Source organism: Hyperolius riggenbachi, chromosome 3 (assembly GCF_040937935.1).
Source record: "Hyperolius riggenbachi isolate aHypRig1 chromosome 3, aHypRig1.pri, whole genome shotgun sequence".
NCBI classification, from domain to species: Eukaryota; Metazoa; Chordata; class Amphibia; order Anura; family Hyperoliidae; genus Hyperolius; species Hyperolius riggenbachi.
This window is the reverse complement of record NC_090648.1, coordinates 55,272,350-55,285,280: the sequence shown is the minus strand read 5'-3', so window position 1 is coordinate 55,285,280 and position 12,931 is coordinate 55,272,350. Positions and strand designations below refer to the sequence as shown.

Below are 12,931 nucleotides of genomic sequence, written 5' to 3'. Positions count from 1 at the left end.
TCGTAATTAGGTCATTACGCTCATCCCTAGTAAAAAGTAAAGAACAAAGTGGATGAGAGAAGGAGATGAGGAGAGGGAAGGGGAGGAAGAACAAATGGTGTGGGAAGGGGAAAAAGTGAGTTGCAATATTATTCCAGTTTAACCATCCTGGGTTTATTTACAGAGACAGAGCCATATTGAAATCTTGATGACAACAAAAGGCACACTAAGGGGTTGATTCACTATAAGAAATAGCGTGCCTTATCAGAGTTAACATGCCTTATCAGCGTTAACACGCCTTATCGGAGTTAGCGTGCCTTATCAGAGCTGACGTGTCTATCAGCGTAGCATAGCGAGCACTATGAACTTATGCCTGATAATTGGCAATGACGAAAGCTCCACTTATCCTGCCCTGAGCCCCTGCGGGTCCAGTCACTTTAAAGGACATTATCCCCGCACCTTGATTGGCCCAATAAGCTGCCTGTAAAGTTTCCTATCAAGTGACAGGCAGCCTGTTGGGCCAATCAAAGTGCGGGGATAATGTCCTTTAAAGTGATTGGACCCGTAGGGACTTCAGGCAGGACGAGTGGAGCTCTTGTCATTGCCAATTAGCAGGCATAAGTTCATAGCGCTCGCTATGCTACTCTGATAAGGCATTTTAACCCTGATAAGGCATGTTTACCCTGATCAGTCTAGCACACATCATGGCTCATCTGGACAAATCCAACACCTATGCCAGAATCCTGCTCCTGGACTTCAGTTCCGCTTTTAACACCATCTGTCCGAACATTCTGCATGACAACCGGGCACGACTCGGTGTGGACCTCTCTCTCTGCACCTGGATCAAGGACTTCCTCACCAACAGGACACAACTAGTGAGAATCGGCGGCTGCTCCTCTGAAGTCAGAACTACCAACATGGGGGCCCCGCAAGGGTGTGTGCTGTCCCCAATTCTTTTTTCCCTGTACACAAACAGCTGCACATCATCCACTGACTCTGTCAAGGTCATCAAGTTTGCGGATGATACCACCATCCTAGGTCTCATTGGAGAAGAAGGGGAGTTTGTATATCGTAGCGAGATTGAGCGGATCCTCAGGTGGTGCACGGACAACAGACTGGTACTAAACACAGCAAAAACAGTGGAACTGATTGTGGACTTCAGAAGGAATGCCCCATCTCCCCATCCAGTCTACATTGATGGCACTGAGGTCTCCAGAGTATGCAGCGCACGGTTCCTTGGCACCACCATCACTGAGAACTTAAGGTGGGATGTGAACACCTCCGTAACTCAAAAAAAAGCACAGCAGAGACTGTTCTTCTTAAGGCAGCTGAGGAAGTTTGGAATGTCGCGGGAGCTAATTACTAGCTTCTACACGGCCACCATTGAGTCTGTCCTCTGCTCCTCCATCATTGTCTGGTACTCGGGGGCAAATACAAAGGACAAGCACAAACTTCAGAGGGTAATCAGCACCGCTGAGAAGATCATCGGGTCACCTCTGCCTCCCCTGGACCTCCTCCACACATCCAGAATGAGGTCCAGGGCCAACAGGATTACCGACGACCAATCCCACCCTGGCAGTGGCTTCTTCGACCCCCTGCCCTCAGGCCGCCGCTACAGGACCATCCCCACCAAAACCACCAGGCACAGAAACACCTTCTTCCCCCAGGCAGTTCTCATACTCAACGAATGAGAGCATGCTTGCATGCCTGTAGTCCACACTGTTCCACGTGTTACAATCGTATCACGCTACTCTGGCACAATGGGGCTGTTCAGCCACACTATGCTTGTTACTGTTACTATCAATGTTGTTGTTATATTGTCGCTGTTAACTGTTGTATTACTATGTTGTATTCCTATATTGTTGTTGCCATACTGTTGCATTCCTATGTAGCTACTACTGATGCTGTTAACACGCACTACCATCCATGTCTGCCATGTGTCCACAAATAATTCCGGGTGCGGCACCTGTCGCCCTTGGCGAATAAAGCTGATTCTGATTCTGATAAGGCATGCTATTTCTTATAGTGAATCAACCCCTAAGTATGTTGATATTCTGATTAGTGCAGTTGGCATTTCTCCTGAGTTGCAAAGTTTTCAATTTGTGCAGTTAATTCCTCATGCAGGAAGAGGTGAATTATAAAGAATTATATAGGTGTTACTATGCAGACTGTAAAAAAAACTGCTTGTAAGTAGCCCTTACAGCATTTATACCTGTGTGTAATCTCAAAAGGAAAGAGATGTGCCAGCTCACAGGTCCTCAAAAAATGTAATTAAAGGAAAATCATTTTCATGGTGCTTAGCTTTGCTGGGAATGAAATGTGTGACCAAATCTATTGAAAAAATACCTAAAATATACCAAACTGGATACTAAAGCTGATGTCTATAAATACAACTTTCTCCTGATTGGTCCATTTTCAGATATCAAATGGAAAAGCCATGGCTGTTTTGAGAAGAAGAGACTTGGTGAAGCTCTTCAAGCAGGAGAAGGACATGCTGGAGTGGACGTTGGGGGCATCAGCCACAGTTTTCACTGATGATGGTAAGACTGGAAACTAGCTGCGGCCCTATCTCTTCTTTCAGGGATGAGATTAAAGGAGAACTCTGTGATGTGCTGATGGACTGTTCCTTGATTAGGAATGACATGTCTGTGTAATTTAAGCCTTCCCAACGGTCTCTCTAGCTTGATCAATTATAAAAGTAGATACTTTCCTAAGTAGAGGGAAGGTTCTGGGTAGTCCAGAGGCTTCCCGGATCACCCTTGAGCCCACCATTCCCACCGTAGGTCCCTCTGAACATATCTGACCAGCTTACCAGATATGCCTTTGTGGCTATGCTCCTATCCATATATGAGCGTGCCCTTACTGCTCATGCACAGTATGGCCATGTTTGCACACAGAAGGTGGCGCAGCTGCAAAGAAGAGGGTCCTAAGCAGCAAAGGTGGGGTCGAGGAGTGACTTTGGCCCCCAGTGATCACAGGTTTTGAACCCTAAAGAAATTGGCTCCTGAACAGTGCACAGAACTCAACTGGCATTCGACAGCTGAGTTTAGTGGTTGTTCTAAGGAGAATAGTGGGTTCAAGTAAAAAACATTTCAAGAAGACCTTGTAGCTTTTAAGAAAATCTATTCTAAAAATGCAAAGGAAAAATGTTTTTTAAACTCAGACAAAATTGATTAAAACCATTTGTCCTTGCCCTTGGCATATTTACTACAAAGTCTTTTTAAAAATATCTTTTTTTTTTTTACTTGTTCCCACTACTTAAAGTGTACCAGAGCTGAGAGAAATTACACGTCTTCTACATACCTGGGGCTTCCTCCAGCCCCATGCGCACAGATCGCTCCCACGCCGCTGTCCTCAGTCTTCTACCTCTTTGGTACCGGGTCCCGTAACTTCAGGCAGTCACGGCCAGTCTGTGCAAAAGAAGTGCACCCTCTACGTATCTCTCCAGCAGGTGCCAGAGTAATACGTAGAGGCAGTGGCGTAGCTAAGGAGCTGTGGGCCCCGATGCAAGTTTTACAATGGGGCCCCCCAAGCAGTCTATACATAACAATTTATACGGCGCACCAAAATCTGCCAATGGCAACTACAGTGTCAGAGGTGCAAGAAGGGGATGGGGGACAGTGTGTTAATGATTATTACTATTCAAAGTATCTACAGAAGTCATTATTATGAGCACAGGACCAATAGAGAGCTAATTCTGTAGTTAAGGGAGGGCCCTTCGGGGCCCCTCTGGCCCAAGGGCCCCGATGCGGTCGCTACCTCTGCACCCCCTATTGCTATGCCCCTGCGTAGAGGGCGCACTTCTTTTGCACAGACTGGCTGCGACTGGCTGAAGTTACAGGACTCTGTATTGGCGATAGAGAAGATTGAGGACGGTTGCGTGGTAGCGATCCGTGCACATGGGGCTGGAGGAATCCTCATGTATGTATAAAACTTTTAATTTCTCTCAGCTCTCAGCTTGTTCCCTTTAACATATGTAGCAATTTTGGTGGCGATAGCACGTATGGGGGCTTTGATATTAACCGCTAAAGTGGGCACAAAATAATGCGTAAATGATGTGAAATTGCAAAATTGCAGTTCCTGATTTTTCCCAAAATTTAGCATCATAATTACAAATTACGACACACAATTTTGATCATGTGAAATTCGTGCTCAATGCCCAATAAGTTATATTAATCAGTAGATAACCAGAGAAATGTGCCCATTTTCAAGCAAAACAGGTAATTGCCTTGATTGCCCAAAGAGTTTGTGTGGGGGGAGAGACAGACGCAGGCCCCCCCAAGATCTTTTAGCACCCCCTGGCCCTGCATGTGTGCCCCAAGCAAGTAGGTCAATTGCTTTAGGGAGAAGAGGAGGGATGCTGGCACAGTGCACAGTGGAGCATAGTTGTAAGGAGGGGAACCGTATGCTCACTTATTGCTGGCTTTTAAAGCTATGACTGTCAGATCATTGAAGGACAGAGTAAAGCTTCCTACACTCGCTAAATGAAACTCGGCCGAGGTGGCCGATAGCGACCGCCTCTGCCGCGACTCCAGCGTCTGTACAGCAGCCCCTGATGGAACACTTTGGCCAAGTGTTCTACCCACTAACCTTGCTCAATGCTCAGGGCTGGATTTACCATGAGGCACTGTAGGCACATGCCTACAGACGTCTGATGAAGGAAAGGCGGCTCACTCCCATCCCCAAGTGCCTCCCTCCTGCCTTACCTATGCAGAGTCCCGAGCAGAGTGTAAATGAGAGCTTACTCACCTTGGTCTCTACATTCCACTTTTCAGATCTCCCTTCGGGGTCACTTCGAGCTGCTTACCTACTTAATATTGAGGTTCCTTTAGCTACCTAATATTTGGGGTCACCTCTAGCTACTTATTATTGACCGTACTTCTGGCTACCTAATACTAAGGGGCACCTGTAGCTACCTATTATGGGCAAGGGAAGTAAGAGAGAAGTGACAGCTGAGCTAGCCAGCACACTTGCGGTGCGGTTTGATGGGGGTTTGTAGGTTCATGAAGGGGAAGTCTAAGGTGCAGGACATCTGTGACTATAGGCTCCAGTGATGTAAATCAGGGCCTGCTAATGCATGATGTCAATCCCGTGCTGCTCTCCCCCCTCCCTACGTAGGAACAGAACACATCAGGGGCGTAACTACAAATCATGGGGCCTCCCAGCAAACCTTTGATGAGGTCCCCCCAGTGTTCACACCCTCTCCCTTGCCTAGCCCATGTGACCCTCATAGTCTGGAGGCCCATCTTGCAAGGGTCATAAAACAAGTTTGAGCATCGTCATCTTCAAACTAATAACACGTATGGCAACAAAAACACTGGCAATCCGTGCCGGGTAAAATTAATGCACAAGGCTTCAAGACTATGGTCGGAGTTGATATGACCATTAAAGGCACAATTCAGCTACCAATCACTGTTGTAATCTATCGGAAATGATGGGTCATGCCCTTTAACGGACAAAGTCCCACTAGCGAGTTAGATCAGATTAACATAATCATTACTTTTTCAGATCGATCGCATCAATCTGATCGGATTGGTTAGCGGGAATTCAGCCGTTAATGGGCACGGACATTCAGAGAGGGTCAGTGATGTGAATTGTACTTTTAGTACTGCAGCAAATGTCAGTGCCATCAGTGGTGTAGCAAAGGATCTATGGGCCCCAGTGCAAGTTTTTTTATTTGCGCCCCCCCCCCCCCCCCGGCACTCTATACATAGCAATTGATACGGCGCACCAAAACCTGCCAAGGACAACGCAGTGTCGGAGGTGCAAGAGGGGGATGGGGAACAGTTTGTGGATGATTATTACAAGCACAGGACCAATAAAGAACAAATACTGCGGTTGAGGAAGGTCTCTATGGGGCCCCTCTGGCCCAAGGGCGGCGGTGTAGTCGCAACCTCTGCAACCCCTAAGTGCCGTATAAATGCATAATATTAAAAATAATATTAATGTCCTTCGCTGCTAGAAGACAGTTTTTAGTGCTTTACAGAAATGAATGACTTGGATTGGCATCTCAAGTAACATTTGACTTTTTGTCATTTGTAGGCAGCAACAGTGAGAAAACTGAGCTTAACGATATTCCCATTGTGACATCCCCATACAAGATCCTCTTCACAAAGACCTCTAAATACTTCAAACCTGGAATGCCTTTTGAGATGAAGGTAAGACAAGATATTTAGGCTGTGTAACGGGGGAGAGGGCAATATACTAAATTACCGGCCACCTCCCTCTCTGAACTGCACCGATGCCGGGCTCGATTTAGGCCTTGGACCCACTAAAGCGATAATGGTTGCATTTTTGGATCACTTGGCGCTGGCAATTCCCAAAAAACATTTTGCCAATCTACAGCAATGGCGGTGAACCCACTCGTGTGATTCCATTAGGGTTAATCGCAATTGCAGGACATGCAGAATTTTGGGTGCGTTCAACGCAATGTATTGAAGCGCTGCACAATCACTTTTCAAAGCGATTTAGCAGCAATCTGGGGGCCAAACATTTAGTTTTTTAACTTCTTGAGGACCACAGGTTTATGCCCCCCTAGTGACCAGGCGATTTTTTTACAATTCAGCACTTCGCCATTTTAACGATTTATTGCTCGGTCATACAACTTACCAACCAAATGTTTTTTACCTCCTTTTCTTCCCACTAATAGAGCTGTAGATTGGTGGTCTCTGATTGCTGCTGCTATGTTTATTTTATTTTTTAATTAACCACTTCCGGGTTCCGGGTGTTTTTGCTGATCGGTGCTGCGTGGGCTCTCCAGCCCGCAGCACCGATCAGATAGCAGCCAGGCCGATCAGACTTCCCCCCTTTTTTCCCCACTAGGGGGATGTCCTACTGGGGGGGTCTGATCGCCGCCGGCTGCTTGCGCTTGTGGGGGGGCTCTTCAAAGCCCCCCTCCGCAGCGCTTTCTGGCCTCCTTCCCCTTCCCTCCCTCTCCATCCCCCTGTGAGCGGCGCAGGACAGATTTCCGTCCTGCGCCTGATGGGATAGGCTTTAACCTATCAGATGCCGGCGATCCCCGGCCAATCAGAGGCCGGGGATCGCGATCTCCTCTACGGCACAGCGCCGTATATATGTAAACACCGGGGAAGATCTTGCCCGTGTGTTTACATTTACCCTGCGAGCCGCGATTGGAGGCTCGCAGGGTGTTCACAGAGACACCCTCCGTGAACTGACATGGAACGTTTCCATGGAAACCACTTCAGGATTCAGGGGCGTACTTAAGCGTACGCAGAATCCTGAAGTGGTTAATAAAAGATTACCATTTTTTAAAAAAAACAACAACCCCTATTACTTTTATCCCCCTCCCCCCCTCCAAATTGGCCCTAGATTGCGTTCCATACACTATGGTACCCTCTCATAGGCATCAGCCTATGAGAGGGATTAGATTGTGAGCCACTCCTGGGGATAGTTAAGTGACTAGGCTGTCCCCTCTACAGCGCTGTACAAATGTAAATAGCAATAGCTTTTTTTTTTCTTTAATTTAGCCTGCCTGCCAGCTCTGATCGCGACTGGCAGGCTGATCACAGAACCCTGCACTGTGTCTTGGCAGGGAACACGCGTTCCCTGCTAATCCCACCACACTTTGATGCCAATCGGCGTTAGGTGGTCCCCAGGCAGGCAGCAACTCTTCAACCACCCATCGGCGTTAGGCGGACGGGAGGAGGTGGTTAAGTAAAGTTTATTATAATTACAGAGTGCCCCAATGCGCAGCTTCCACCCGTAGCCCCGCCCCTAGCAGAAGAGGTCACAGGCGGCGACGGTTCTCTGACTTGTGCTAGAGAAGCACCTATGACCCTAGGGGGCGGGGCTACGAACAGAATTTGGACATCGGGACATCTGGTGAGTATCATAAAGAAAAAATGAAAGAAACGCTAATCGGAAGCGCTGTATAGTTTACTGTACAGTGCTTCAAAATACTGGGAAACACAATCATCCTATGAAACCCTGCACACAGTGCTTGCATGATTTAAAAGCGCTGCACGATTCCTAGTGGGTCCCTGGCCTTGCAAGGACTTTATGAAGTCAGTTCTCAAACACTGGAAGTTATAATGGATGTACGATGTATGGCAGTGGTGAGTGCATCCTATGATGTAAGTTACTCTGTGAATGGCTTTAACATTTTTTATTATCTAGGACTATACATAGAGCATGAAAAAATAATTATTTGATCCCCTGCTAAATTTTTATGCTTTCCCACGTACAGAGAAATGAACCACTTGTAATTTTTATGGTAGTTTTTGTTTTAATGAAGAGAGACAGAATATCAACCGAAAAGTAGATAACATAAAAAAGTTATGAAGTGATTTGCATGTCATTGAGTGAAATAAGTATCTCATGCCTTAAGGTGCGTACACACGCACTACTGTAATGAATGACGGGTTGGTCAGACCCTCCCACTGGGCGGGCGTTCCAGCGACAGTAGTGCGTGTGTACAGTCTTTCAGGCAGACTGATAAGTCTGTTTCTGAACGATCCGCTGAGCGGGTGGGTGAGGGAGGGTTTCTTACCAAGGCTTCTGTCTCTTCCCCTTGCGTCCTACCTCACGTCATGTGACTACCACGCTTTCTCCTTGAAGGAAGGAAGGGTGGTAGTCACGTGACACAACTTAGTATGCAAGGGGAAGAGATGGAAGCCTTGGTAAGAAACCCTCCCTCACCCGCCCACTCAGCAGACTTGAGTGGCAACGGTGTGAAAACTGATCCAATCTACCGGTGATCAGATCCATTAATTGCCAGTGTGAACCAAGCTGGATCCATTTGGCTTTAAAATACCAGTGTGAACCGGACCTAAGTTTTGACTCTTGCAGTGCTGTAGTAATGATGAGTAATCTACAGAATCATGTGACCATCTGTCTCCTCCCTCTTTCCTAGGTGTTGGTTACAAACCCTGATGGGTCTCCGGCAGCAAGAATTCCTGTGGTGGCCGATCAAGGTGGATTTGTTAGAGGTACAACACTGGAAGATGGAACTGTCCTCCTGACTGTCAATACACTTAATGGCATAGAATCACTTCCCATAACCGTAAGTGCTTCATTAATAGGCTGATATTGAAAGGAGTTGGATCTATTTAAGTTCATGTCAGATATCAGATGCTTTAGACTACTTCATTTCCTGGCGCCAGGACATAAAATGGTTAACAAAACACACACACACACAGGAGTTGTGAGCACAAATTATGCTAAACTTTACTTCAGCTGCTTTCCTTATATGCTACTCAATACAGGGTTTTGCTCATGCGCAGTATATCATCATATGTCACCATAATTACAGAAAGTCATGTGATTTACGAGAATTAACACAGTTCAATGATCACGGGGAAAACATGTTATTTATGACATTCCAGGTGTCCCCATTTGGGGCATTAATGGGTTTTGCCCAGAGAGAAGAATTTGGCTATTCTCTACCTCATGCAGCCAGCTCTTCCTGCACAGATGTGTGTGGGTGGCTGATTGTTCTATAGACACATTAATATCACACTGAATAGATACATGAGGCACAGACTTAGATACATGTATGCTTGTATATGAAATTGATCTATATACTAATATATATATATATACACATATATATATATATATATATACATATATACCTACATATCCTTTCAGATATCTACTGCTGATTGGGGATATACTATACAGTGGGATGTGAAAGTTTGGGCAACCTTGTTAATCGCCATGATTTTCCTGTATAAATTGCTAGTTGTTACGATAAAAAATGTCAGTTAAATATATCATATAGGAGACACACACAGTGATATTTGAGAAGTGAAATTAAGTTTATTGGATTTACAGAAAGTGTGCAATAATTGTTTAAATAAAATTAGACAGGTGCATAAATGTGGGCACTGTTGTCAATGTCTAATTACTGGAATTCAAATTGGCTTGGTAAGCTCAGTGACCCCTGACCTACATACACAGGTGAATCCTATTATGAGAAAGAGTATTTAAGGGGGTCATTTGTAAGTTTCCCTCCTCTTTTAATTTTCTTTGACAAGTAGTAACATGGGGGTCTCAAAACAAATCTCAGAGATTTCAGCTGTCTGTTTTCACAGTTAGGAACATATTGAGGAGACAGCCGGTAGCGTGGATCGGGGGGAGGCCCTAGAGCTGCGCAGCCGCACTCAGACTGCACTCGGACTGCGCAGCCGCGGCCAGCTCCAGTGGCCATTTTAGTGGAGGCAGGAGAGCCCGACCCGGGTTGTGGGGTTGGGAGCGGCCAGGGGGGACTATTGGACCTGCCGGAACGGCACAGAGGGCGCGGATGGTGTCCTCCGTGCATTCAAATTTAATTCAGGTACTTAACTTTTTTTTTTGTTATTTGGACTCATAAGTACTTTAACAATCTATTTAATTGCCACAGCATAGAAGAACTTCAAGAAACTTTACACATGCAGGCTTTCTAATGTGAAATACACATCTTAAAAGCAGGAACCCAAGAGGTTAAACACACAACCTAAGGTATTTAGGGGAAGCCTTGTGTGTTCCGCTCTCACTACTGCTGCCTGGGGGGAGTTCTCACTGCTTCTGCTTGTGAGTTTCCATTAACTTTGCTCTTATTTCTCTCTTATCACCTCTTCAAAGCAGGCGGTATGTTCCGTGCCATTACCGCCTGCTCTAATCTCTAGGAATTGACATTTACTGACGTGTGTTGAAGTAATTACTGCACTGCTGCTCGGGAATTTCAGCTTTTCATGCGGGAACTGCTCTTATGAATTGACATTTTGCTAAGTACTTGGTAAAGTCAGCTGTTTTCTGCATTACTGCATGCGGTAATGCTTTATGAATGAAAGCCAATCTCTGCAGAATATCTGTTTAACCCCCTTGCCGTTCCAATTATGTTGGCAAGGGGGCGGCGCAGCACTTTTTTTTTTTTTTTTTTAAATTCATGTAGCTAGCCTAGCGCTAGCTACATGATAGCCGCTGACAGGCGGCATCTCCCTACCTACTCCGATCGCCGCCGGCGCTCTTTGCAAGCAGGAAATCCCGTTCAGAATGGGATTTTCTGCTCGGCTTCCCCCGTCGCCATGCGGGAATCCCGATCCACCTCTCAGCGCTGCCTGGCACTGATTGGACAGGCTGCGGAAGTGGTCTGGAGGGGGGGGGGCGCGGCGGCGAGTAGCGGCAAATCGGCGGCGGCGATCGAGATATGCACGCAGCTAGCAAAGTGCTAGCTGCATGCAATAAAAAAAATTGTGAAAATCGGCCCAGCGGGGCCTGAGAAATCCTCCTGCGCAGGTTACCCCGAGCTGAGCTCGGGATAACCGGCAAGGAGGTTAATGAGAGTTCCAAAGCCAGGAGAAAATATAACTAGTCTCCCAAGATGATTGCCTGCGGTGACAGAAACTGGAGGGGGCACCACAAAGCTATTCTTAACATACTGTCTGTGGCTTTATGTAACTATACACAACTGCTAAAAAAAAACCATTTATATTGCGCTTTTCTCCTGGCGAACTCAAAGCGCCAAAGCTGCAGCCACTAGGACACACTCCTTACTGAACAGGTGCTGGCTTAAAGAGACTCTGAAGTGAGTCTAAATTTCCGTTTTTAACTAGTATTTATGTAAAGCACTAAAGGTAATGCTAAACCGCCGCATCGACGCGGCAAAACAAGGCGTTTATACCCCCCCAAATCCCCTCTGCTGTGTCCGTGAGCACTTCCTCATAGAGGCAGAGCTTATGACTGTAGCTCTGCCTCTTGGTGCATCAATCCCCGCTGATCGCCGCCTCTCCCCGCCCCTCTCAATCTTCCTTCACTGAGAGGGGCGGGGGAGAGGTGGAGATCCGCGGTGGATTGACGCGCATGGAGGCAGAGCTGCAGCTCAAAGCTCTGCCTCCATGAGCAGCAAAATCCATGACCAGCCTCTGCTACACCTTCCAGCCTCTGCTACGCCGTCCAGCCTCTGCTACGCCGTCCAGCCTCTGCTACGCTATCTGAGGATAATGGCATGGAACATTTCTGAGGATACTGGTGTGGCATTATCCAAAGGATAAATATGAATTGTTAATTAAAAGACAACTGAAGTGAGAGGGATATGGAGGTTGGCATGCTTCTTTGAAATCAATACCAGTTGCCTGGCTGTCCTGCTGATCCTCTGCCTCTAATACTGTCAGCCATAGACTCTGAACAAGCATGCAACAGACAGGATTAGCTGCATGCTTGTTTCTGGTGTGATTCAGACACTACTGCAGCCAAATAGACCTTTGGGGCTTCCAGGCAACTGGTATTGTTTAAAAGAAAATAAATATGGCAGCCTCTTTATTCTTCTCACTTCAATTGTCCTTTAAGCACATTAAAGGACTTTACTCATTGTTCTGTTTCTATTTCCTTTTTTTTTTATGGAAGTGGGTTGCATCAGTGTCCCTATTCTCATTTCACCTGAAGAGAAGGTGGGCATCTGGGGGACCTTTGTGCATTTTCCACCCCTCCCTTCCAGAGCCCCCTCCCACAATGCACCATGCGGGCTGGTATAGCTCAGCCTGCGGAGCCCAGGGCCGGCGCTACCATTACGGCAAAGGAGGCAGCTGCCCCAGGGCCCCAGAGCTTGTAGGGGCCCCCAGTGGCTACAAGAGGAAAAAAAAATTCAAATCGGCCTTATAGTTTTTGAGAAAATCGATTTTAAAGTTTCAAAGGGAAAAAAAAAATACACATTTAAAAACCTGCCGACTTTAATGGTTAATAGCAAATCCACCTTAAATGCTAGAAACCATAAATTTGCAGGATATGTTAAGGAGATCATTAGGAATAAGAGGAAAAAACAATTTTTCAAAAATACCTTATAGTTTTTGAGAAAATCGATTTAAAATTTTAGAAGGAAAAAAGTATACTTTTAAATGCGGTAAATGTCACTTTTAGTAGCAAACCTAACGGTAGTGTAATTTTACATGCATCAAACAAAAATGCAATAAATTTCCTGACGGGGTTTCCAGGGGCCCCATACGCAGCCGCAGCG

The 12,931-nt window shown here is 46.3% G+C and overlaps 1 protein-coding gene across 1 annotated transcript in view; it reads left to right on the top strand.

The window, feature by feature from the left end:
- The window catches only part of LOC137562618 (A.superbus venom factor 1-like), a 231,262-nt gene that overhangs the window by 34,081 nt on the left and 184,250 nt on the right, over window positions 1-12,931 (top strand). The window contains exons 9-11 of the mRNA XM_068274131.1: window positions 2,399-2,519; window positions 6,022-6,137; window positions 8,852-9,001. Coding sequence (XP_068130232.1) covers window positions 2,399-2,519; window positions 6,022-6,137; window positions 8,852-9,001 — 387 coding nt within the window. The remainder of the gene's footprint in view (window positions 1-2,398; window positions 2,520-6,021; window positions 6,138-8,851; window positions 9,002-12,931) is intronic.